The sequence below is a fragment of the Eumetopias jubatus genome, unplaced genomic scaffold, assembly GCF_037043125.1.
Source record: "Eumetopias jubatus isolate StellerSeaLion01/CBP00866 unplaced genomic scaffold, mEumJub1_p1.0 scaffold_7, whole genome shotgun sequence".
Taxonomy (NCBI): Eukaryota; Metazoa; Chordata; class Mammalia; order Carnivora; family Otariidae; genus Eumetopias; species Eumetopias jubatus.
The window spans coordinates 146,083,255-146,109,245 of record NW_028274813.1 but is presented as its reverse complement, the minus strand read 5'-3'; the positions used below and the strand labels follow the sequence as shown (position 1 = coordinate 146,109,245).

At 38.8% G+C, this 25,991-nt stretch overlaps 1 protein-coding gene across 3 annotated transcripts in view; it reads left to right on the top strand.

Annotated features, from left to right (window-relative positions):
- Positions 1 to 25,991, top strand: part of TUBGCP5 (tubulin gamma complex component 5) — a 103,147-nt gene that overhangs the window by 51,276 nt on the left and 25,880 nt on the right. For 2 of the 3 annotated variants that reach the window (XM_028087279.2, XM_028087277.2), the window contains exons 7-16: positions 2,429 to 2,546; positions 3,304 to 3,393; positions 8,460 to 8,553; positions 9,054 to 9,300; positions 17,116 to 17,318; positions 18,572 to 18,687; positions 20,433 to 20,701; positions 21,640 to 21,835; positions 22,463 to 22,651; positions 23,420 to 23,602. In XM_028087279.2, the coding sequence (XP_027943080.1) occupies positions 2,429 to 2,546; positions 3,304 to 3,393; positions 8,460 to 8,553; positions 9,054 to 9,300; positions 17,116 to 17,318; positions 18,572 to 18,687; positions 20,433 to 20,701; positions 21,640 to 21,835; positions 22,463 to 22,651; positions 23,420 to 23,602 (1,705 nt within the window). The remainder of the gene's footprint in view (positions 1 to 2,428; positions 2,547 to 3,303; positions 3,394 to 8,459; positions 8,554 to 9,053; positions 9,301 to 17,115; positions 17,319 to 18,571; positions 18,688 to 20,432; positions 20,702 to 21,639; positions 21,836 to 22,462; positions 22,652 to 23,419; positions 23,603 to 25,991) is intronic. The other variant, XM_028087280.2, reaches the window with a different exon arrangement.

Here is a 25,991-nt window from a genome sequence, read left to right as displayed (position 1 = left end):
AACGTCCTTATTTCCTTGTTGATCTTTTTCTTAGATGACCTGTCCATTTCAGTTAGGGGGGGTGTTAAAGTCCCCCACTATTACTGTATTGTTGTCGATGTGTTTCTTCTCTTTTGTTATTAATTGCCTTATCTAATTGGCTGCTCCCATGTTAGGGGCATAGATATTTACAATTGTTAGATCTTCTGGCTGGATAGACCCTTTAAGTAGGATGGAGTGTCCTTCCTCATCTCTCATTACAGTCTTTGGTTTAAAATCTAATTTGTCTGATATAAGGATTGCCACCCCAGCTTTCTTTTGGTGACCATTAGCATGGTAAATGGTTTTCCACCCCCTCACTTTCAATCTGGAGGTGTCTTTGGGTCTAAAATGAATCTCTTGCAGACAGCATATTGATGGTTCTTGTTTTTTAATCCAATTTGATAGCCTGTGTCTTTTGATTGGGGCATTTAGCCCATTTACATTCAGGGTAACTCAAAAGATACGAATTTAGTGCCATTGTATTGCCTGTAAGGTGACTATTACTGGATATTGTCTGTGTTCCTTTCTGGTCTGTGTTACTTTTAGGCTCTGTCTTTGCTTAGAGGACCCCTTTCAATATTTCTTGTAGGGCTGGTTTCGTGTTTGCAAATTCCTTTAGTTTTTATTTGTCCTGGAAGCTTTTTATCTCTCCTTCTGTTGTCAGTGACAGCCTAGCTGTATATAGTATTTTTGACTGCATATTTTTCTCATTAATGCTCTGAATATATCATGCCAGTACTTTCTGGCCTGTCATGTCTCTGTGGATAGGTCTGTTGCCAGTCTAGTGTTTCTACCACTGAAGGTTACAGATCTCTTCTCCCGAGTTGCTTTCAGGATTTCCTCTTTGTCTCTGAGACTCGTAAGTTTTACTATTGGATGTCAGGGTGTTGACCTAGTTTTATTGATTTTGAGAGGGGTTCTCTGTGCCTCCTGGATTTTAATGCCTGTTTCCTTCCCCAAATTCGGGAAGTTCTCTGCTCTAATTTGCTCCAATATACCTTCTGCCCCTCTCTCTTTCTTCTTCTGGGATCCCAATTATTCTAATGTTGTTTCATCCTGTGGTATCGCTTATCTCTCGAATTCCACCCTCGTGATCCAGTAGCTGTTTATCTCTGTTTTTCTCAGCTTCCTTATTTTCCATCATTTGGTTTTCTATATCACTAATTCTCTCTTCTGCCTCATTTATCCTAGCTGTTACAGCCTCCATTTTTTATTGCACCTCATTAATAGGCTTTTGATTTCGACTTGGTTAGATTTTAGTTCTTTTATTTCTCCAGAAATGGTTTCTCTAATAACTTTCATGCTTTTTTCAAGCCCAGCTAGTATCTTTAAAATCATCATTCTGAACTCTAGTTCTGACATCGTACTAATGTCCGTATTGAGTAGGTCCCTGGCAGTTGGTAGTGCCCTTTGTTCTTTTTGTTGAGGTGATTTTTTCCGTCTTGTTATTTTGTCTAGAGGAGAATAGATGAATGAGAGAACAAAATGCTAACAGGGCAACAACGTCCTCAGAAAATATACTCTAAACAAATCAGAAAAGACCTGAAACCAGGGGAAAAGAAAGGTCTTTCTGTGACCCAGAGGGTCCTCAGTCCACACTGTCCCAGTGGGGGTTCCACCCCCCTTAGCCACTGGAGCGACGTCCCTCAGCAGAGTCGACTTCTAAAAGTTCCAATTTTGTGCTCTGCCGCTCTATCACTTGCCAGAAGTGGCTGACGGAGGCCCCCTCCCCCACTATCTATCCTCCTAAATATCACCTCGGATTCACTTCTCCGCACATCCTACCTTCCAGAAAGTGGTCACTTTTCTGTTCAGAGAGTTATTGCTATTCTTTTCTTCAATCTCCTATTGAGTTTGTACGTAAGTTCAGAATGGTTTGATCCCTATCCAGCTGAATTCTTGGGACCAGATGAAATCCAGGTCTCCTACTTCTCCACCATCTTGCTCCGGTACCCCCTATTTTTAACTTTTTGAGGAACCTCCAAACTGTTCAGAGTGGCTGCACCAGTTTGCATTTCCACCCACAGTGCAAGAGGGTTCCCCTTTCTCTGTATGCTTTCCAATACCTGTTTCTTCTTGTGTTGTTAATTTTACCCCTGTCTGACAGGTGTAAGGTGGTATCTCATTGTGGTTTTGGTTTGTACTTCCCTGATGATGATGATGTTTGGTATCTTTTCCTGTGTCTGTTAGCCATCTGGGTGTCTTGTTAGAAACATGTCTATTCATGTCTTCTGCCCATTTCTTAACTGTATTACTGGTTTTATGGGTGTTGAGTTTGGTATGTTAAAGAGCCTTTTTCAATTGACTATTTGAATGGAGTCATAAATCCAGAATTGTGGCATAGTTGCCCAAGTGGTTTTTTTTTTTGTTAACTCTCATAATTTAAACTTTTTAAATATCATTCCAGTAGATGAGACAGATGGCCGAAGCTGGCTGGAACAGCATGTGGTTCATCAGTACTGGACAACCAGATCCTCAAGGTTTCCTCATAGTTTACATTTGCACTCCAATTTAGCTGCTTTCTGGTAAGAAGCTAAGTTTTTCTTTTAATGTGTTAATAGAAGAAACTTTGATACCTTAATATTTGCTTTTGATTTATGACTTAAGTCAAATACTTTCCTGAAATTTAGATTTTTTTTAACAATTCTAATTTAATACATTTTTCAGTTACTTAATTATTTTAAAAATGAGATTATTATTTAATTATAGTGTGTTTTTTGATTTGTTACTTTCAAAGCTGATGGATTGGTATGAATCAGGCCATGTATTTGATTTCTGTTTTAATGCACCTACTATAAAAATACAATTATTATTTTTCTAAAATAATACATAGTTTTAAACACTTGGCTAAATCAGCAATGAATATAGTAATTGGAATTGTTCTGGGGTGCCTGGGTGACTTAACCACTTGGTTAAGTGTCTGCTTTCAGCTCAGGTCATGGCTCCAGGGTCCTGGGATTCAGCCCCGCATAGGGCTCCCTGCTCAGTGGGAAGCCTCCTTCTCCCTCTCCCCTCACCTCACCAACCCCCTGCTCGTGTTTTCTCTCCCTGTCTCTCTCTCTCAAATAAGTAAAGTCTTTTTTAAAATATTGGAATTGTTCTGAAAGTACTTCTCTGAGAGTATTACAGTTGACGTGTGGAAATGAGTATGGGAGGGCATTTAAAACATTTTACTATATTTGCTTATTGATTACTTGTTAATTACCACTAAATACATTTTTTAATGCATGTAATTTTACTTCATGAGAAACCTTTTGACATTTGATTTTTGCTGTCTAATAGGGACCAACACTTGTATAGCAGTGACCCATTATATGTTCCAGATGACAGAGTTTTTGTTACTGAGACACAGGTTATTCGGGAAACCTTATGGTAAGTCCTATTAAGCTAATTAATAGTGTAGAAGACTTTGTTACTGAGAAGCAGAATTTTGGTTTTTAATGGAAAAATATTCATGATTTCTTCACATGCATACTAGAAAATAGGCCATTAGGTTTAACCCAAAACCGTTTCTAATGGGCACCTAAACATAAATTGGGGGACTCAGAAAACCCAAACTTCAAAGTCGATTGTGAAGGTTGTGAGAATTTGGTATGTTTACTTCTTTTCCATTTTAAGTCATGTAGTATGCTATTTAATTAGATTACATCATTATTTTTTAATTACTGCATTCAGAGAAAGGCTTCTAGTATGCTAGGCAGAGTATGTCCTATACCAGAGTATGTCCAGGTCCTATATCTGGAAACCAGGAATCTACAAATTTAGGTTGTTAAAAAAAAAAAAGAGAATTTAGATTGTGTTCATATAAAAATGGAAATGAGAAATGCAACATGTAGTGCTGGTACTACTAAAATTTCCAGGTTCTGGGCCTCTCTGCCACAAAGGATAATATTGACATTCTTTTTTTTTTTCTTTGAAACTTCCACAACTTTTTTTTTTAATTCAATTAGCCAACATATAGTACATACTTAGTTTCAGATGTAGTGTTCAACAATTCACCAGCTGCTATTCTTTCTCCACCTTCTTTAGATTTAAGGTTAGCTTGTATATTTGAGATTTTTCTAATTTTTTGAGAAAGGTTTTTGTATTACAGTGTCCTCTTAGAACCACCTTTCCTATATCCCAAAAGTTTTGAACTTTTGTTTTCATTTTCATTTGTTTTTATGAATTTTTTACATTGTTCTTTAATTTCCTGGTTGACCCATTCATTCCTTAGTAGGATGCTCTTTAACCTTCACGTGTTTGTGTTCCTTCCAGATTTCTGCGTGTAATTGAGTTCAGGGTTAAGGCATTTTGGTCTGAAAATACTCAGGGAATAATCCCAAACTTTTGGAATTGGTTGAGACCTGATTTGTGATCCTGTATGTGATCTATTCTGGAGAATATTTCATGTGCACTTGAGAAGAATGCATTTTCTGTTGCTTTAGGATGGAATGAAGTCCATCATTCAAAGCCCTTGTTTCCTTGTTGATCTCTGCTTAGATGATCTGTCCAGTGCTGTGAGTGGGCTGTTAAAGTCCCCTGCTATTATTGTATTATTATCAATGTGTTTCTTTAATTTGGTTATTAATTGGTTTATATTATTGGCTGCTCCCAAGTTAGCATAAATATTTATAATTGTTAGATCTTCTTGTTGAAAAGACCCTTTAAGTATGATATAGTATCCCTCTTTATCCCATACTACACTTTGGTTTAAAGTCTAATTCATCTGCTACAAGGATTGCTACCCCAGCTTTCTTTTGATGCCCATTAACATGGTAAATGGTTCCCTGCCCCCTCACTCTCAATCTGAAGGTCTCTTTAGATCCAAAATGAGTCTGTTGTTGACAGCATATGGATGGGCCTTGTTTTTTTTTTATCCAATCTGATACCCTGGGTCTTTTGATTGGAGCGTTTAGCCCATTTACATTCAGAGTAATTGTTGAAAGATGGGAATTTAGTGCCATTGTATTACCTGTAAATTCCCTGTTTCTTTAGATTGTCTGTTTCTTTCTGGTCTTTGTTACTTTTGGGCTCTCTCTTTGCTTACAGGATCACCCTTAATATTTCTTGCACAGCTGGTTTAGTGGTTTCATAATCTTTCAGTTTCTGTCTGTCCTGGAAGCTCTTTATTATCTCCTTCCATTCTGAATGACAGCCTTCCTGGATAAAGTATTCTTGGCTATATATTTTTCTCATTTAGCACACTGAATATATCATGCCATTCCTTTTGACCTATCTCTGTGGATAGGTCTTTTGCCAGCCTAATGTTTATACCATTGTACATTACGAACCTCTTGTCTTGAGCTGCTTTCAGGATTTGCTCTTTATCTCTGAAATTTGCAAGCTTCCCTATTACATGTTGGGGTGTTAATCTGTTTTTATTGATTTTTGGGAGGGGTCCTCTCTCTCTCTCGGATTTGAAATGCCTGTTTCCGTCCCAGAGTAGGAAAGTTCTCACCTATGATTTCTTCAAATATACCTTCTGTCCCTCTCTTTCTTTCTTTTCCTGCAGGGACTCCATTAATTCTTTTTTGTTGTTTTTTGTTTTTTTTCCCCTAAAATATCATTTATTGAGTACAAACTGCTGACATACTATTAACTAAGGGTTTTACATGCTTTATAAATGTCTTGAAAACAAACAAGGTAATGTAAAACATTTATTTTTTTTATGTTATGTTAGTCACCATACAGTACTTCATTAGTTTCTGATGAGTGTTCCATGATTCATGGAACATGTAACACCCAGTGCTCATTGCAACACGTGCCCTCCTTAATACCCATCACCAGGCTCACCCATCCCCCCATCCCCTCCCCTCTAAAACCCTCAGATTGTTTCCCTGAGTCCATAGTCTCTCATGGTTTGTTTTCCCCTCTGATCTCCCCCACTTCAGTTTTCCCTTCCTTCCTCTAATGTCCTCCATGCTATTTCATATGTTCCACATTTGGGGGCTCCAATAATTCTAATATCATTTCATTTTATAGCGTTGCTGGTTTCTCGATGCCTCCCATCATGGTCCACTATTTGTTTTTCCTCTTTTCCTTGGCTTCCTTCCTTTCTGTCAGCTTGTCTTTTATGTCACTTACCCCTTCTTCTGCCTCATTTACCCTAGCTGTTAGAGCATCCAATTTAGATTGCATTGCAGTTAGAGCATTTTTCAGTTCGGACTGATTAGATTTCATTTCTGCACTGAGATTCGCTAGTGTCTTTTATGCTATTTTCAAACCTCGTTAGTAACTTTATAATTGTTATCCTGAATTCCAGCTCTGATATCTTACATCCATATCAATTAGATCTGTAGCAGAGTATTACTTCTGGATCTTTCTTTTGTTGTGAATTCCTCCTTCTAGTCATTTTGCCCAGAGAAGAATGGATGAATGAATGAGCAAAATAAAAAATACCAACCTTGACCCAATCTAAATACACACTAGACAAATCCCAGGAGGTAAGAAACCAAAACAGAGTAGAAAAAGAAGGAAAGAGAAAAAAAGGGGCAGGGGAAGAAAGAATATAATCTCCCAGGGTGGACAAGACAGGGTGATCCACTTGGTCCTGAATGTATTTTGGTCTGTGTGTTAGAAGACACTAGATTCCCAAAATTGTAAAGAGAATTATAAAGTTCTGTCTTACAGAGAAAACTTATATACATACAAAAATAGAAATGAATACAGTGAGTAGAAGCCAAAATTGAAGAATATATCTAAAAAATGTAAAAAATGAAAGTTTAAAAAAGGCTTAAAAACAAGTTGAATTAAAATAAGAAACTAGTTGAAGAGGGGAAAAAAGAAAAAAAATGAAATGGAAAATTTTAAACTGAAAGATAAACAAATCATGAGAAAATACCTCAAATTCTATATACTATTTTCCCCTACCACTGGAGTTTTACAGTCCTGTTTCATCCATAAACTTGCTTTTCACCTGTTCTTCCAGCTAGTCCTCTGGAGGAGGGGCCTGCTGTGCTGATTGTCAGGTATCTTTGCCTGGGCAGAGTTGCATTGTTCCCTTGCCAGGGTGCAGGGCTCAGTGTAAGCTGTTTCTTTGTGTGGCTTTTGTTCCCAGCAGGCTTTCCATTCCTCTTTAGAGGGTGCAAATAAAAATGGCCACACCCCCATCTCCAGCCCCAGAGTTGAAAGATCTCACTGTTTGCCAAACTCTGCAGACTCCTGCTGTGCGTACCCACACTGATCCTCCCGGGGAAAGGCAGAGGGTTGCCAGGTCACTGTCCTTTGCAAGGCCCCCACATGGAGAGCAGTCATGAGATCAGGCAGTGGTTCACGGTTTATGGCAAACTGAGCTGAGAACTCCCTCCTGGGCTTGCTGACCGTAACCGGTTTCCCAGCTCCAATGCTTGGGAACTCTGCCAGCTCAGGTACCCCCATTCTTTCTGGCACCCTGGGGATATTAAGCCCATAGTGTCCCACCTACGATTCTGCCCTGCTTCACCACAGCACCTTTCAGGCAGGGACATCTCTCACTGTAGCAGATTTCTAAAAGTTCTGCTTTTTTGCCCTCGGGGGCTATATCACTTTCCATTAGCCAGCTTTCGGAGGCTCCCTTCCCTGCCATTTATCTCCCGATAAATCCCCTCAGTTTCACTTCTCCATAATCCTACCTTGCAAAAAGTGGTCGCTTTTTTATTTGTAGAATTCCAGCAATTCTTTTCTTACATCTCAGGTTGAATTCATAGGTGTTTAGAATGATTCAGTAGTTATCTAGCTTAATTCAGGGGACCAGATGAAATGAGGTCCCCTACTCTTCCATCATCTTGCCTCTCCTAGTATTGACATTTTTAAAAATGGAAAGATCTGTTTGGGCCATCACACAGGTGAAGAAATGCTTTGACAACACTATTTTGACTTCTCTCTAAGATGATATTGACAACACTATTTTGACTTCTCTCTAAGATGATTCAAATATCTTGAATCTTAAGGTAATCGGATAAAAAGATTGATGCCTTCTATTTTCTAATTATCTGACATCTTTGCCCCAACCCCCAATTCTGAATCTTTCATTAAAATTTCTTAAGCATTGTTTGCAATTTTTAAAAGGATGGAGCTAAGAGTGTATTATGCTAAGTAAGTCAGTCAGAGAAAGACAAATACCATATAATTTCATTCATATGTGGAATTTGGGAAACAACAGATGAATGTGTGGGAAGGGAGAAAAAAGAGAAGGGGGGAAGGCAAACCATAAGTGACTCATAACAATAGAGAAAAAAACAGGGTTGATGGAGGGAGATGGGTGGGGTATAGGCTAATAAGAAAGGCAGTTCTTATGATGAGCGCTGGGTTTTATATGTAAGTAATGAATCACTAAATTCTCCTGAAACCAGTATTACACTATATGTTAACTATCTAGATTTTAAATAAAAATGTATAAGAAAAGAAATTCTTAGACATTACTGTAATGAATATTTTTGTAGACTTAAAGTACATTCATCTTTTTTATTTCATTTTAGGTTACTTTCGGGGGTAAAAAAACTCTTTATATTTCAGTTGATAGATGGGAAGGTAACTGTGAGAAACAGTATTATGGTAACTCATTTGACACATGTAAGTTATTTGTATTTATTATAGTTAATATTAAATAATAGGACTTATGTAAACTGTGGTTCTGTAACTTTAAAACATTTTGCAATATTAAAATTAATTATTAAATATACTTAAGATCCAAAAGGCAAAATTAAATTTTGTATCTTTGCAGTGCTAGAGAATTCTTTAATATTTTTGTTATATTTACATTTAGTTTCAGTTTGTATTTTCTGCTTTTCAATTCTGTCAATTCTGTATTAGGAAGCTGTGTACTATAAATTTTTTGCTTGTAGTACATTTATTTACCTTATATGTGGTTTTAAAAAGTATAAGCCATGATTCTATATTCATTCTGTAGAAATTAATGCTTACATTATTTACTTTGAGTATAAAACTTTGCTTTATTTTTCTTATATTAAGCATACTATTTAAAACAGTCATAAAATAAATATTTTAGTGAAGGAATATGTATTTGAATGTTCCTAGAACACTTCAAATTTTGCGGTTTGCTTCTTTTATAGAGCTGTTTACGATCAGTGCTAGAACAAATAGCAGCATATGGCCAGGTTGTGTTTCGACTCCAGGAGTTCATCGATGAAGTAATGGGGCACAGCTCCGAAGGCGTGTTACCTGGAAATGGTTCTCTTCCTAAGAAGTTGACTGAAGCTCCCTTTAGGACATACCAGGCTTTCATGTGGGCCCTATACAAATACTTCATTAGTTTCAAAAAGGAACTTACTGACATTGAGAAGTACATCATCAATAATGGTATTTAAATCTCCTTCCCTTTTACTCATAACACACATAAGTCATATTTTGAATGTCATCTATGTTATTAATTGATACACTGTTTATAAATAACATGAAAAATAAGTAATATACATGATCATTTTAAATCATTTTAAATTTGTATTTTAAACCATTCATTCTCTAAAAATCCAAATTGTACGGAAAGTTTACAGTGAAAATTTTTCTTCCTGTGCTAGTTCTCCAGCCAAGTACTCAGTTCCTCTCCCCAGAAGCAACCAAGTCATAAGTTTCTTTTGCATCCTTCCAGAAATAACTTAAACATATGCAAGTAATGCATATTCATATATACATACCTAGAAGTCTGTTTACTTCTCCAAATTATTTTATAATTTAAATTTTGAGGATTATACCATACAAAAATGTAAAGAGCCTCCTCCTTTTTTACAAGTATTTAATTCTGTGAATATATCATAGACCAATCCTCTTTGGATGAACATTTAAGTTGTTTCTGATCTTCAATTGCCAACAGTGATATAGTGTACACAGCAAGTTATAGCATAAATTCTTTTTCTGTCAATATATTTTATTTTTTTATTTTTTTTATTTTTTTATTATGTTATGTTAGTCACCATACAGCACTTCATTAATTTTTGGTGTAGTGTTCCATGATTCATTATTTATGTATAACACCCATTGCTCCATGCAGTACATGCCCTCCTTAATACCCATCACCGGGCTAACCCCTCCCCCTGCCCCCCCCATCTCTAAAACCCTCAGATTGTTTCCCGGAGTCCATAGTCTCTCATGGATCGTCTCCCCTGCCAATTCCCCCGCTTCAATTTTCCCTTCCTTCTTCTAATGTCCTCCATGCTATTCCTTATATTGCACATACAGGTGAAACCATACGATAATTGACTTTCTCTGCTTGATTTATTTTGCTTAGCATAATCCCCTCCGATTCCATCCATGTCGATGCACATGATGGGTATTTATCCGTTCTGATGACTGAGTAATATTCCATTCTATATATGTACCACATCTTCTTTATCCATTCATCTGTGGAAGGGCATCTCGGCTCTTTCCACAGTTCGGCTATTGCGGACATTGCTGCTGTGAACATTGGGGTGCATGTGCCCCTTCTTTTCACAATATCTGTATCTTTGGGGTAAATACCCAGTAGTGCAATTGTTGAGCCATAGGGTAGCCCTCTTTTTAAATTTTTGAGGAACTTCCATACTGTTTTCCAAAGTGCTTATACAAGCTGGGATTCCCACCAACAGTGTAAGAGAGTTCCCCTTTCTCCACACCCTCTCCAACATTTCTTGTTTCCTGCCTTGTTAATTTTGTCATTCTAACTGGTGTAAGGTGGTATCTCAATGTGGTTTTGATTTCAATTTCCCTGATGCCTAATGATGTTGAACATTTTTCATGTGTCTGTTAGACATTTGTATGTCTTTGGAGAAGTTCATGCCTTCTGCCCATTTTTTGATATGATTATTTTTTTGGGTGTTGAGTTTGAGAAGTTCTTTATAGATCTTGGATACCAGCTTTTTATCTATAGTGTCATTTGCAAATATCTTCTCCCATTACATGGGTTACCTCTTAGTGTTCTTGACTGTTTCCTTTGCTGTGTAGAAGTTTTTTATCTTGATGAAGTCCCAAAAGTTCATTTTCAATTTTGTTTCCCTTGCCTTTGGAGACGTATCTTGAAAGAAGTTGCTGTGCCCAGTGTCAAAAAGGATACTGCTATGTTCTCCTCTAGGATTTTGATGGATTCGTGTCTCACACTGAGGTCTTTCATCCATTTAGAGTTTATCTTTGTGTATGCTCTAAGAGAATGGTCGAGTTTCATTCTTTTGTATGTAATGGTCCCATTTGCCCAGCACCATTTACTGAAGAGACTGTCTTTTTTCCATTGGGTATTTTCTCCTGCTTTATTGAAGATTAGTTAACCATGACTATAGAGTTGAGGGTCCATATCTGGAGTCTCTATTCCGTTCCGTTGATCTATGTGTCTTTTTTTTGCCAGTACCATGCTGACTTGGTGATCACAGCTTTGTAATATACCTTGAAATCAAGCAACTTGATGCCCCCAGCTTTGGTTTTCTTTTTCAACATTTCCTTGGCAACTCGGGGTCTTTTCTGGTTCCATGCAAATGTTAGAATTGTTTGTTCCAGCCACTGGTATTTTCATTACAGTGCCATTGAAGGTATACATTGCTCTAGACAGAATACACATTTTTTTTTTAATTTATTCATTCGAGACACAGAGATACAGAGAGAGAAAGAGCCCCAACAGGGGGAGAAGCAGAGGGAGGGGGAGAAGCAGACTCCCCGCTGAGCTGGGAGCCCAATGCAGGGCTGGATCCCAGGACCCTAGGATCATGACCTGACTCTGTCAGACGCTTAACCATCTGAGCCACCCAGGCACCCCCAGAATACACATTTTAACAATGTTTATTCTTCTGATCCATGAACATGGAGTGTTTTTCCATCTTTTTGTGTTTTCTTCAGTTTCTTTCATAAGTGTTCTGTAGTTTCTAGAGTATAGATCCTTTACCTCTTTGGTTAGGTTTATTCCAAGGAATCTTACGGTTTTTGGTGCTATTGTAAATGGAATCGATTCCCTAATATCTCTTTCTACAGTTACATTGTTCGTGTAGAGGAAAGCAACTGATTTCTGTGCATTGATTTTGTATCCTGCCACATTACTGAATTCCTGTATGAATTCTAGTATTTGCAGGTGGAGTCTTTTGGATTTTCCACATTAAGTATCATGTCATCTGTGAAGAGAGAGAGTTTGACTTCTACTTTGCCAATTTGAATACCTTTTATTTCTTTCTATGGTCTGATTGCTGTTGCTAGGACTTCTAGTACTATGTTGAACAATAGTGGCCATAGGGATCCTTGTCATGTTCCTGATCTTAAGGGAAAGGCTCTCAGTTTTTCCCCATTGAGGATGATATTTGCTGTGGGCTTTTCATAGATGGATTTTATGAACTTGAGGAATGTTCCCTCTATCCCTATACTCTGAAGAGTTTTAATCAGGAAAGGATGCTGTATTTTGTCAAATGCTTTTTCTGCATCAATTGAGAGGACCATGTGGTTCTTGTCTCTTTTATTAATGTGTTCTATCACGTTGATTGATTTGTGAGTGTTGAACCACCCTTGCATCCCAGGGATAAATCCCACCTGGTCATGATGGATAATCCTTTTAATGTACTGTTGGATCCTATTAGCAGGATCATCTTGAGAATTTTGGCATCCATATTCATCAGGGATATTGGCCTGTAATTCTCCTTTTAGATGAGGTCTTTGCCTGGTTTGGGGATCAAGGTAATGCTGGCCTCATAGAATGAGTTTGGAAGTTTTCCTTCTGTTTCTGTTTTTTGAAACAGCATCAGTAGAATAGGTATTATTTCTTCTTTGAATGTTTGGTAGAATTCCCCAGGGAATCCATCAGGCCCTGGACTCTTGTTTTTTGGGAGGTTTTTGAACACTGCTTCAATTTTGTCACTGGTTATTGCTCGTCTATTCAGGTTGTCTATTTCTTCCCCTTTCAGTCTTGGCAGTTTATAGGTTTCCAGGAAGGCATCCATTTCTTCCAGGTTGCTTAATTTATTGGCATACAGTTGTTGATAATAATTTCTAATAATTGTTTCTATTTCCTTGGTGTTAGTCATGATCTCTCCCCCTTCATTCATAATTTTATTAATTTGGGTCCTTTCCCTTTCCCTTTGGATAAGTCTGGCCAGTGATTTATCGACTCATTAATTCTTTCATAGAACCAGCTTCTAGTTTCATTGATCTGATCTACTGTATTTCTAGTTTCTAATTCATTGATTTCTGCTCTAATCTTAATTATTTCTCTTCTCCTGCTTGGCTTAGGCTTTATTTATTGTTCTTTCTCCAGTTCTTTAAGGTGTAAAGTTAATTTGTGAATTTGGGATTTTTCTATTTTTTTGAGTGAGGCTTGGATGGCTATGTATTTCCCCCTTAGGACCGCCTCTGCAGTATGCCATAGCGTTTGGACTGATGTGTTTTCGTTCTCATTGGTTTCCATGAATTCTTTGAGTTCTTCAGTTTCCTGGTTGATCCAATCATTCTTAAGCTGCATGGTCTTTAGCTTCATGTTTGAATTTCTTCCAAATTTTTTCTTGTGATTGAGTTCCAGTTTCAAAGCATTTGTGGTCTGAGAATATGCAGGGGGTAATCTCAGTCTTTTGGTATCAGTTGAGACCTGATTTATGACCCAGTATGTGGTCTATTCTGGAGAAAGTTCCATGTGCACTCGTGAAGAATGAGTATTCTGTTGTTTTAGGGTGGAATGTTCTATATATATCTATGAGGTCCATCTAGCCCAGTGTGTCATTCAAAGGTCTTTCTTCTTTGTTGATCTTCTGCTTAGATGATCTGTCTATAGCTGAGAGTGGAGTGTTGAGGTCTCCTACTATTAAAGTACTATCAATAGGATTCTTTATTTTGGTTAACAATTGGCTTATATAGTTGGCTGCTACCATGTTGGGGGGGTAGATATTTACAATTAGTAGATCTTCTTGTTGGATAGACCCTTTAAGAATGATATAGTGTCCTTCTGTATCTCTTACTGCAGTTTTTAGCTTAAAATCTAATTTGTTTGATACGAGAATTATTACCCCAGCTTTCTTTTGAGGTCTGTTGGCATGAAAAATGGTTCTCCGTCCCCTCACTTTCAGTCCAGATGTATCTTTAGGTTCAAAGTGGGTCTCTTGTAGACAGCATATGGATGGGCATATCTTTTTATCCAATCTGCAACCCTGTGCCATTTCACGGGAGCATTTAGGGCATTCATGTTGAGAGTGATTATTGAAAGATACGATTTTGTCATCATGTCGCCTGTGAAGACCTTGTTTCTATAGATTGTCTCTGTAAATTTCTGGTCTATATTAGTCTTGGTGTCTTTCTTCTTTTATAGAACCCTCCTTAATATTTCTTGCAGGGCCCGCTTGGTGGTCACATATTCTTTCAGTTTCTGCCGGTCTTGGAAGCTCCTTGTCTCTCCAGCCATTCTGAATGACAGCCTTGCTGGATAAAGTATCCTTGGCTGCATGTTCTTCTCATTTAGTACCCTGAATATGCCTTGCCAGCCCTTTCTGGCTTGCCAGGTCTCTGTGGACAGGTCTGACATTACTCTGACGTTACACTGATGTTCCTCCCTCTGTACATAAGAAATCTCTTTCCCCTAGCCGCTTTCAAGATTGTTTCCTTGGATCTAAGATTTGCAAATTGTACAATTATATGTTGGGCAGTCGGTCTGTTCTCATTCATCTTGGGAGGGGTCCTCTCTGCCTCTTGGACACGAATGCTTGTTTCCTTCCCCAGATTAGGGAAATTCTCATCTATGATTTGCTCAAATATTTTTTCTAGACCTCTGTCTCTGCACCCCCTCAGGGATCCCAATAATTCTGACATGGAGCGTTTCATAGTGTCATTAATCTCTCTCAGTCTGATCTCTTGGGCTTAAACTGTTTTTCCCATGCCTCCTCGGTTTCCTTTTTTATCATCTTATCCTGTAGCCCACTAATTTGTTCTTCTGCCTTAGGTTACCCTGGCAGTCAGAGTATCCAGTTTAGACTGCATTTCATTTGTAGCATTTTTAAGTTCGGCCTGATTAGATCTCATTTCTGCACTTAGAGATTCTATATTGTTGCTAATATTTTTCTCAAGCCTAGATATTGACTTCGTAATTGTTACTCTGAAGTCAATTTCTGACATCTTGTTTATATCCATATCCATTAGTTCTGTGGCAGAGGCCTGTAGTCTCTGATCCTTTTCTTCATTGGGGGTTCCTCCTCTTAGTCATTCTGGTGGGGACTGGTTGAGGGAATGTATAGAGTCCAAAGTATTAACCACGACCCAAGCAAGATGCACCTGTTTTATAGGGACCTTAGGATTGTCGTCCTCTTGTTCTTCCAGGATGTCTTCTGGGGGAGGGTTTTGCCACACTGTTACTCAGACTCTGCTTAGGCAGAGTTGCCCTGCCCTCTGTTGGGGGATAGAAGGGGCCTCAGTGAAAACTGGTTTTGGGGGGATGTTGTTCTCTGGTGGCCTTCCCTGGAGGCTTTCCACGTCTCTTCCGAGAGTCAGAGCAGAAGTGACCGCATCCAAACCTCTCTGTCTCAGAACAGAGAAAAATCGCAGTCTGACCTTCACTGAGCTCTGCAGTCCACACTGTCTCCGTTTCTGTCTGCACTGCTAAAAACCACAGCCTCTCCAGTTGTGCACCCCACAGCAACACTCCCAGCAGTGGAACCCAGGTCCGGCCTGTTTCTGCCCTTTTTGCTTATAAAGCTTTGGGCCACCGGGGTGCCTGGGTGGCTCAGTTGTTAAGCGTCTGCCTTCAGCTCAGGTCATGATCTCAGGGTCCTGGGATCGAGCCCCATATTGGGCAACCTGCTCAGCGGGAAGCCTGCTTCTCCTTCTCCCACTTCCCCTGCTTGTGTTCCTGCTCTCACTGTGTCTCTCTCTGGCAAATAAATAAATAAAATCTTTAAATAAATAAATAAATAAAACTTCGGGCCACCCCCAGTCCATGTCCGCACACCTGCAGCTCCTAGATCCTGTCTGGGGGCTGCACTAAGGTCCTTTCCCTGCCTCTATCAGTCTCCAAGTCTGTGCCTTGTCCCCAGTGCAGGACGCTTTTGTGCTCCAGTGTTATATCATGTTCCCGGCGCCAGCTTATGGCGGCTCCCTCCCCCTTCTGTTTATCTTCCTATATCTGCACACAGAATCACAGCTCCCGGTTTCTTACCTCTAGACTGTGGGAGATATTTCTGTTTGTAGAGATCTAGATTTATATTCTTACATCTCAGGCTGATTTCGTGGGTGTTCAGAATGGTTTGGTAGATATCCAGCTAAATTCAGGGGATCGGTTGAAATAGGGTCCCCTACCTCTCGCCATCTTTTCCCATCCCTATAGCGTAAATTCTTAATGGAATTCCTAGGTTAAAGAGTATGTAATGGCATGTGTGACTTTGATACATATTACTACATGGTTCTCCATAGAGAATAGTTGCCAGCAATGTATATGAATACCTGTTTCCTCACACTCTTGCCAACAGTGTGTTATCAACAGTGTGTTATCAAACAGGTATAAAATGGTAACCAGTGTCAGCTTCTGCCTGCCCTCTACTTTCATTTTCAACTACTACAAAAAACAGTACCCAGAAGTCCCGGGTTCCCATCACCCAACTTCCCCCAATAATTCCCGCCTTAACATAATTATATTATGTTATCCAAACTAGGAAATTGACATTGGCACAATACATTAATTGATCTGCAGACCTGACATGAGTTTCACCAGTTTTGCAGGTACTTGCTATTTTGTGGGGAGGGGAGTAATATCTTCATGTATAGTTATACTTTATCACAGGTATATATTTGTATATTCGTGTATTCACTTCCATCTTCAGGATACAGAGTTCTGCCATCCCCATGAAAAAACTTGTTCTTTGTAGTAACCACCCCCTCACTAATAGAGTAGCCCCCTGAAGTCTGTTTTTTATTTGCCGGGTATAGTTTTAATTTTTCTTTTATAATTGAGGTCAAGTATCTCTATATGTTTAAGAATCACTTTTATTTTCTTTCCCCTTAACTGTCAGTTCTTTTATACATTATTTGTCTTCTGAGCTGTTTTTTTCTTTCTTTAGGGAAATTAGCTCCTTATGATGTGAGATTAAAACCCACCACCCTCCAGTTTGCCATGCCTTTCCATAAGTGACTTAGCATTTATATCACATTCTCAGTACAGATAATCTTCCTTGCTAATGACTTTGATTTCTTAATATTTTGCAGACACTACGATAACTCTTGCCATAGTCGTGGACAAGTTGTCACCTCGACTGGCTCAGCTCAAAGTTCTGCATAAAGTATTTAGTACTGGAGTAGCAGAAGTTCCACCTGACACTCGAAATGTTGTTCGGGCATCTCACCTACTCAACACACTGTACAAGGCCATTCTTGAATATGACAATGTTGGAGAAGCCTCTGAGCAAACGGTATGTAAGACCTTTGTCCTAAGTTGTATGATTCCATTCTGTTCAGCCAAAGGAGTGGTAGATAGCCTGTTATAGCTCTTTGTAAAAATAGTGCTTAAATCACACTGTGTCAGACAGCTGTTCAGAGTTTTTAAATTAGCTTCTAAATTCAAGGCTACAGGAAACTGGCTTGGCTTTAATCACAGAGATCATGGGGAGGATGCAGCAAGGACAAAACAAAACATAAAAGCAAGATGTGAAAAATACCTAGCTGGCTTCTATAGATATTTGCAATAACTCTTTTTTCAATAAAAATACAAATCTATTATATAAGGTATCTAGAGTAGTCAAATTCATAGAAACAGAAAGTAGAATGATGCTGCCACAGACTGGGAAGAGGAGAAAGGGGAAGATGTTTAATAGGTATAGTTTCAGTTTTGCAGCATAATGCCAGAGATCTGTTTTCACAATAATATAAATATACTTAACACTACTGAATTGTACACTTAAAAATGCTTAATATAGTATATTTTTGTGTTACTTTTTTTTGCCACAATTTAAAAAAATAACAAGAGACTGGAATCTAGAAACTAGAATCTAGAAAGCTGCATATTTGTTTGGATACACATTATGGGTGTGTTTCCTAGTTTGTTCATGCAATTTTGTTTTCCCACCATTTTGGTACTGCATTTCAGTATAAAACAGGTTGATTTCTTTCAGCTATGCAGTTTTTTTCCTACCGGGACCTATAGAATGAAATCATTTCCTCATTCTTAATGGACATTTTGTTAATAGCATGCTTTAGATAGGATAGCTGTATCTCAGTTTCTACTATCCAGCTTAGAACTGTTGTCCCTCTTTAACTTTCACTCTCAAGAGAGTCCTTGTATGGACTACAGACAATGTGGTCATTTCATATTTAGGTGAGTTTTCATAAGGATTTTATAGAGTATGTTTTGGATTTTTAATTTCTTTGTGTCAAAAAACAGAAATCCGATCACCTTTTAAAAGGTGTTTCAGAGGGGCGCCTGGGTGGCTCAGTTGGTTAAACATCTCACTTGATTTTGGCTCATGTCATAACCTCAGGGTTGTGAGATCAAGCCCCCTGCTTAATATTCTCTCTCCCTCTCTGCACCCCCTGCCTCGTGCACATGCTCTCTTTCTCTCCCTCTCTTAAAAAAAAACAACAAAGAACGTGTATCAGAAATGTTTAAACCTCATTTATCCATAGACAAGGGAGTTCCAAGAATTGACTATGCACACTCTGTCCTCAGGTCTCACTGCTGTTCTCTCTCTGGGTGGAAACAGTGCGACCCTACCTGCAGATTGTGGATGAGTGGATCGTGCATGGGCACCTCTGTGACTGCGCTAGGGAGTTCATCATTCAGAGGTCGGGTCCCACACACAGATTGGGAAATATGGGGCGCTGCTTGTACCTCTCTTCTCTCACAGGAAAATCACGTACTTTTGTTAGTTCAGGTCTGAGGGAGACCAGTGTGAGTGACAAAGCTGTGTTTTTACCATAAACAAGTTATTTTGCATTTTTATAGGAAATGTCAGGTACCAAAAAAATATGTTTCCAAGTTTTATTATGTCAGTTTACAGCTTTTCCTAGCAAATTCTGTTTTTTAAATGGTAGTGTGTTTATGGTTGGCTGGTAGTATAAAAGGCATATTGCTTCCCATAAAATGAATTTAGGTGATATCAAATGGCTTCAACTAATTCCTATTATAAGTTATCGATAGGATAAAAATATGAAAATATTATAAAATATTCCTCTAATATATTTATTCAAATTAGCTAGATTTTTTTATTAACCTTTTTAGTATAGTATTTAATAAAACAATTAGGGAAAATCATAATTCACTTACTATGATTTCCCCTTCAGTTAACTGATTTTTCTGAACAGAATCATACAAACTGCAACACAGAACTCTCTTAACTCGGTTTTCAGTTATGCACTCTGTTTAGATGTATGGTTTTTATGGATAGTTATCCATTTAACTCATCAGGAAGGAGAACATTAAGTCCTTACAGTTCTGAAAGGATAACCTTGTTTACACAGTGCTCATATAAATTAGCAGGCCTTCTCTAACTTAATCATGTCTGTCGTTAACATTGTTTTTCATTGATCTTGCATGATAATTTTTGTGAAAATGGGATTCTGGTTGTTCTTAAAGGGTGATGAGTGAGGGGCGCCTGGGTGGCTCAGTCATTAAGCGTCTGCCTTCGGCTCAGGTCATTATCCCAGGGTCGTGGGATCGAGCCCCGCATCAGGCTCCCTGCTCAGCGGGAAGCCTGCTTCTCCCTCTCCCACTCCCCCTGCTTGTGTTCCCTCTCTCGCTATGTCTCTCTCTGTCAAATAAATCAATAAAATCTTTAAAAAAAAAAAGTGATGAGTGACCATTGTTTCACTGTTAAAAGCAGTCCAGTTAAGAATCTATGTGGAGGGACGCCTGGGTGGCTCAGTTGGTTAAGCATCTGCCTTTGGCTCAGGTCATGATCCCAGGGTCCTGGGATCGAGTCCCGAGTCTGGCTCTCTGCTCAGCGGGAGTCTACTTCTCCCTCTGCCTGCTGCTCCCCCTGCTTGTGCTCGCTTGCTCTCTGACAAATAAATAAAATCTTAAAAAAAAAAATCTATGTTGAGGGCCACCTGGGTGTCTCAGTCTGTCAAGTGTCCAACCAACTCTTGATTTCAGCTCAGGTCTTGATCTCAGGATCTTGAGTTCAAGCCCCATGTTGGGCTGGACATACTGGGTGTGGAGCCTACATTAAAAAAAAAAATTATATAGAAAAGAAGATGCAGAAGTCTGGAGATTACTTTTATAGGAAATGGCAAATAGGTAAATTTTTATTCTACCTCTAAAGAGAACCAAAGTGATCATATTTTGTTTAATTCCAATTCAAAAACGTCCTACTTAAATTTTACCTGTGCCATTCAGAGTATTTAACTACTTTTCTGTGTTAAACTGAAGTCAAATAAAAAGTCTGCCCCATTTTGCCTGAAGATTGCTTCATTTTACTAGTAATTGATATTACTGTGTTTTGGAATGTCTGTACAATATACCTAAGCTAGAACAGATATATTGTTTTTACTGCAGAATTGAATTTTAAAATTCTTTTGAATCTCTATAGAAACAAAAATGTTCCAGTAAATCACAGAGACTTTTGGTATGCAACTTATACACTATACAGTGTATCGGAAAAGACAGAAAATGAAGAAAAAATGAGTGATAATGCTAGTGCAAGTTCTGGCAGTGACCAGGGGCCCTCCAGCAGGCAGCATACCATGGTGTCCTTCCTCAAACCTGTCCTTAAGCAGATAATTATGGCTGGCAAGTCAATGCAGCTGCTGAAGAACCTGCAGTGTGTGGAGAGCACCACATCCCAGGACACAGCCAGAGGTAGCAGGTTCCTTCTTCATGTATCCTTCAGCATTCAGGCAACTGTTCTCTTTACTCTTGTCATCCTGAGATAGATAGTAATTATTTTGTAGTTTGAAAATTATCAAAGCCTTTTATTTTTGTGGAAATTATCACCTTGATCAAATTACTGCTCCTGATTGAAAAGATTGTCCTCCCTGGAAACTTTTAGCACTGTGTTTCAAAGGCAGTGATAGCAGTGATAATAAGTTCCACATGCTTTTTCCTTTGTCTTGATTCCTTAAAACTAGTCCTTTAAAAAATAATTTTCTGGCATTTCTTAATGTAGTGTGGCATTTAGCTGTTGAGGACCATAAATATAAACCCTGGTAGATAGGAATTTGTTGGTTTAGCAATTCAGACTTGATCATAGATTTTGAGAAAATCTTGATATGATTTATGGCCTTTTTTGATATAATTTAAGTAATATACTTCAAGTTTTATCAACTGACTAAAAAGACTTGAAAGGTATATATGTGACCTTAATTATTTGTTTGTAAATCACCTTAATGTTACATTACTTTGTGTTATTGTATTTAAATAATACTTTCACTTTGCAGAATATTTACTTTTTGACTGAATAATAAAATGTAACAAGCTTCCAGGGCCACTGTCAGAAGTGTTTTCCCCAGTGAAATGTGCTATCCACTATGGTGATAACTTTTAAGCATCCTGCTTACGGTATTACTCTGTTCAGAAAAAATTAGCTTATACTTTGAATGTTTATGAACTTGACAGTTGTCTAACAAGATATAAAATTATTTAGTTGTAGTGTACTATAGAAGTAAAGAAAGGGGATAGACTCTCATAGGCCAAAGGAAAAATACCAGGCTATATTAAGATAAAACTACTTAATATTTCTTGATGTTACTATTATTTACCAGAACATAATTCACTGTACATATTTCTTTATGTTTCAGATGCAGAAAGAAAAAGCTTGTATACCCTGTTTCTGGAATCTGTGCAGTCGCGTCTTCGACATGGAGATTCCACTGCACAGGTCTTCACTGAGCAGCAGGTGACCAAAGAGAACCTAATTAAGATGCAGTCCATTGCTGAAAGGCATCTTGAACTGGATGATGTTCATGATCCACTCCTGGCAATTAACTTTGCAAGGTGATACATACCTGCAAGATTTTGGATGATTGAAATAGCAGAATCTGTGCAGTTACTATTTAGTAACCGTTTATTTTTGCCAGGTAGGGCTTTCCACCCTTAAAAATAAAAACCTTTGTAGTTTATCCTTTCTAATGAATTGCAAGAAGACATTGCATTCGATTTGGCCTCCTTGTTTATTAAAGCCCACAGGCTTTCATGTGCTCTATATCCATTCGGAGTTGCCGTTACTCATACAGAAGATATTTCTGAAAGTCTGGGTCATGTGCAGGCATAGATACACATAAACATGCGCATGCGTGCATGCACACACACTCACCCTGCTTAAAATGCATCTTGGCTCTTAGGCACTATGAAGTAAGTCATTAATACCCACACAGCCACCCTATTGTCTAATGGCCACTATTCACTGCCTGAGGCCCACTGGCTAAAAAGACCTACTCAGTACTTGACCCCTAAGGCAAAAGTGGCTGAAAAACTTTCACTGAAGGATATTTTGGGGGGAAGAGTTTCTTTCTGTAATAGGTGGTAATTTTAAGACTAAATGTAAAAATAGGACTCTGAAGTTTTGATTAAGGGAATTCTGTTGACAGCAGCTCATAAAAAAGATACATTTTTATCTTAAAGGTTGTATTTGGAACAGAGTGACTTTCATGAGAAGTTTGCTGGTGGAGATATATGTGTGGATAGATCATCAGAATCTGTGACCTGCCAGACTTTTGAGTTAACACTGAGATCTTGCCTCTATCTTCATATTGATAAGCAATATCTAGAGTGCTGTGGAAACCTCATGCGAACTCTAAAAAAAGATTACAGGTATAAGGGAGTAGTTTAGTTTTGGAAGTAGTCAGTAGTTTATTGTACTTTAAGAACAGTTGAAATTATCTTAAACCTGTATTTCAAGTTAATTATTAATTTTAACAGAGTAGGAAATGGGTATTTGGTAAACAGTTTTCTTTTGAGAGAATGAACTATCAGTGTTTCACATTATTATATTGCAAAATTTAATCCTTTGTATCTAAGACTCTGTCCTGAAAGAAATACATAAAAAGCATGTTGCACAAAAATACCCATCAGAAAGTTTGCTGTCAGAGGGAAGAACATGAAATTACTTAGTAATGAATGATTGGTTCTTTAAGTAACGGCATATCCATGTCATGTATGAATTTTATAAAGTTCATACAAATTATGTTTATCCAGAATTTTAAATAATGTGAAATGTTCTTAAAGCTTAAAAAGCAGGATATATAATATGCAAACTATATTTTTTTGATGCATAGAATAAAAGATGGGAAAGAAATACCCCAAATATTAACAGTAGAAATTCACTATGAATAGCAGGATTTGGACTAACTAGTTTGTTACACTTTGACTTTTCCCATCTTTCTACAATGTTATATAAAGGCAACCATATACTATTTTTGTTATTTTAAAAGTCTTTAAAATGTGTTAATGTTCCTGTTTTTTAGTAAATGTAGAATGTAAACCTGTTTCAAAATTAGTAGTGTACAAAAACTGGTACTGATCCAGAATTCTGTCTCATGAGTTTAAGATATTTCTGTCTCTTATTTTCTCTCCATTTAGGTTGGTTGAGTATTTGCAGGCCATGAGAAATTTTTTCTTAATGGAAGGTGGAGATACCATGTACGACTTCTATACATCAATTTTTGATAAAATAAGAGAAAAGGAAACCTGGCAGAATGTGTCTTTTCTTAATGTCCAGCTTCAAGAAGCAGTAGGACAACGTTATCCTGAAGATAGTTCACGGTAAAATATAGGAGGCACCTTTTTATTTTAAAATAATATAAAATAATCCATGTGTAACAACTCTTCTATGAATTTTTACATATATTATTTAATCCTCACACTAACCCTATGAGTTATAATAATATCATTTTTCATATTAGAAAACTGAGGCAGAAGATAACTGACTTGCCCACTAAGCAAGAGGAGATGTTGAGATGGGGCCATATAGGCTGTCGGGGTTCATGGCTTCCTTCACAGGACGGGAGTCAGTGCTAGCCACTGGGTGTGGCATCCTCTGCTCCACTGGCCTTGCCCTCCAGCTGGCCTCCTTACGTAGGAGTCTTAGGCGATGTTCTGAGACAGAGCAGAACCCTCAGGGCCTGCTGAGGCCTGAGCTCCAGGCTTCACAGACCTTCACTTCCACCACGTGCTGTCACAGGTCAGCCCAGGTTCAGGGGTGGGAAATAGATTCCAGCACTTAATGGACAGAGTTGCATCTTTTCAAACTGTTATGTCATCCCTGGTGGTCTACTGGTTAGGATTTGGCTCTCTCAAGCTGTTATGTCAACTTATCCCCAACTGTGGAGCTAATCAACCATGTCTCCCTGTCAGTCTGCCTGCTGAACATTCAACTCACCCAGGTCTGTGGGTTGGTACTACCAAATCTTTGTGAAGCAGAGACTCATCTTCTACACGGCTTGGCAATCCTTTTATCCTGTTCTGTGTCCCTGCTTGGCTCTCTTACTTGGCTCCCTTTCTCTGCTCCCTCAGTGGTCCTTCAAAAATGGTAGTCATAATGAGGGATAAAAGATGGCAGAGGAGTAGGGGACCCAATTTTAACCAGTCCCCTGAATTGAGCTGGATATCTACCAGAGCATTCTGAACACCCATGAAATCAGCCTGAGATTTAAGAAGATATATCTGGATCTCTACAAACAGAATTATCTCTGGCAGTTGGTCTTGAGGTATGAAGTGGGGAGCCATGATTCTGCAGGCAGATATCAGAAGATAAATGGAAGGGGGAGGGAGCTGCCATAGCACTGGAGCAGGGAATGTTTAATAACACAGCGCAAAAGCCTCCTGTGCTGGGGAGACTGGTAGCAGTGGGGAAGGGACTTTAGGGCAGACCCACAGACTGAAACCTGGAGCTTCCAGGGCATGTGTGCGAACCGGGAGAGGCTGGTGATTTTAGAAGCGCGAAGGGCAGAGATGTGCCTAGACCTGGAAGCAAGGACCGGGAGTGCCTGCAGTGGGGCTCACAACCCAGAATGATGCGGTTTTTTAGCAGCACAGACAGAAGCAGAGACAATATGGCCTGGAGAGATCAGTGAAGGTCAGACTGTGATCTCCCTGTTCCAAGACAGAGGTCTATATGCGGTCACTTCTGCTCTGACTCTCGGGGGGAGACGTAGAAAGCTGCCAGAGAACAAAAGCCCAAAAATCCTGGTTTTCACTGACCACATTCCCCTGCCCCCAGAGGGGGCAGGGCAACTCTGCCCAAACAGGGTTGCCTGAAGAACAGTGCAGCAAGCCCCTCTCCCAGAAGACAGGCTGGAAAAACAAGAGGACAACAACCCTAAGGTCCCTATAAAACAGGTGCATCTTCCTTGGGGTGTGGTAAATAATGTGGATTCTGTAAATTCCCTCAACTACGCCCCAACAAAATGACTAAGAGGAGGAACCCCCAATGAAGAAAAGGATCAGAGACTAGACCTCTGCCACAGAACTAGATGTCAGAAATTGACTTCAGAGCAACAATTATCAAAGCAATATCTAGGCTTGAGAAAAAAATTAACAACAATATAAAATCTCTAAGTGCAAAAATGAGATCTAATCAGACTGAACTTGAAAATGCTACGAATGAAATGCAGTCTAAACTGGATACTCTTGAAAGCCGGGGTAAATGAGGCAGAAGAACAAATTAGTGGGCTAGAGGATAAGATGATAAAAAAGAAGGAAACCGAGGAGGCATGGGAAAAACAGTTTAAGCCCAAGAGATCAGACTGAGAGAGATTAATGACACTATGAAACGCTCCATGTCAGAATTATTGGGATCCCTGAGGGGGTGCAGAGAGACAGAGGTCTAGAAAAAATATTTGAGCAAATCATAGATGAGAATTTCCCTAATCGGGAAGGAAACAAGCATTCGTGTCCAAGAGGCAGAGAGGACCCCTCCCAAGATGAATGAGAACAGACCGACTGCCCAACATATAATTGTACAATTTGCAAATCTTAGATCCAAGGAAACAATCTTGAAAGCGGCTAGGGGAAAGAGATTTCTTATGTACAGAGGGAGGAACATCAGTGTAACGTCAGAGTAATGTCAGACCTGTCCACAGAGACCTGGCAAGCCAGAAAGGGCTGGCAAGGCATATTCAGGGTACTAAATGAGAAGAACATGCAGCCAAGG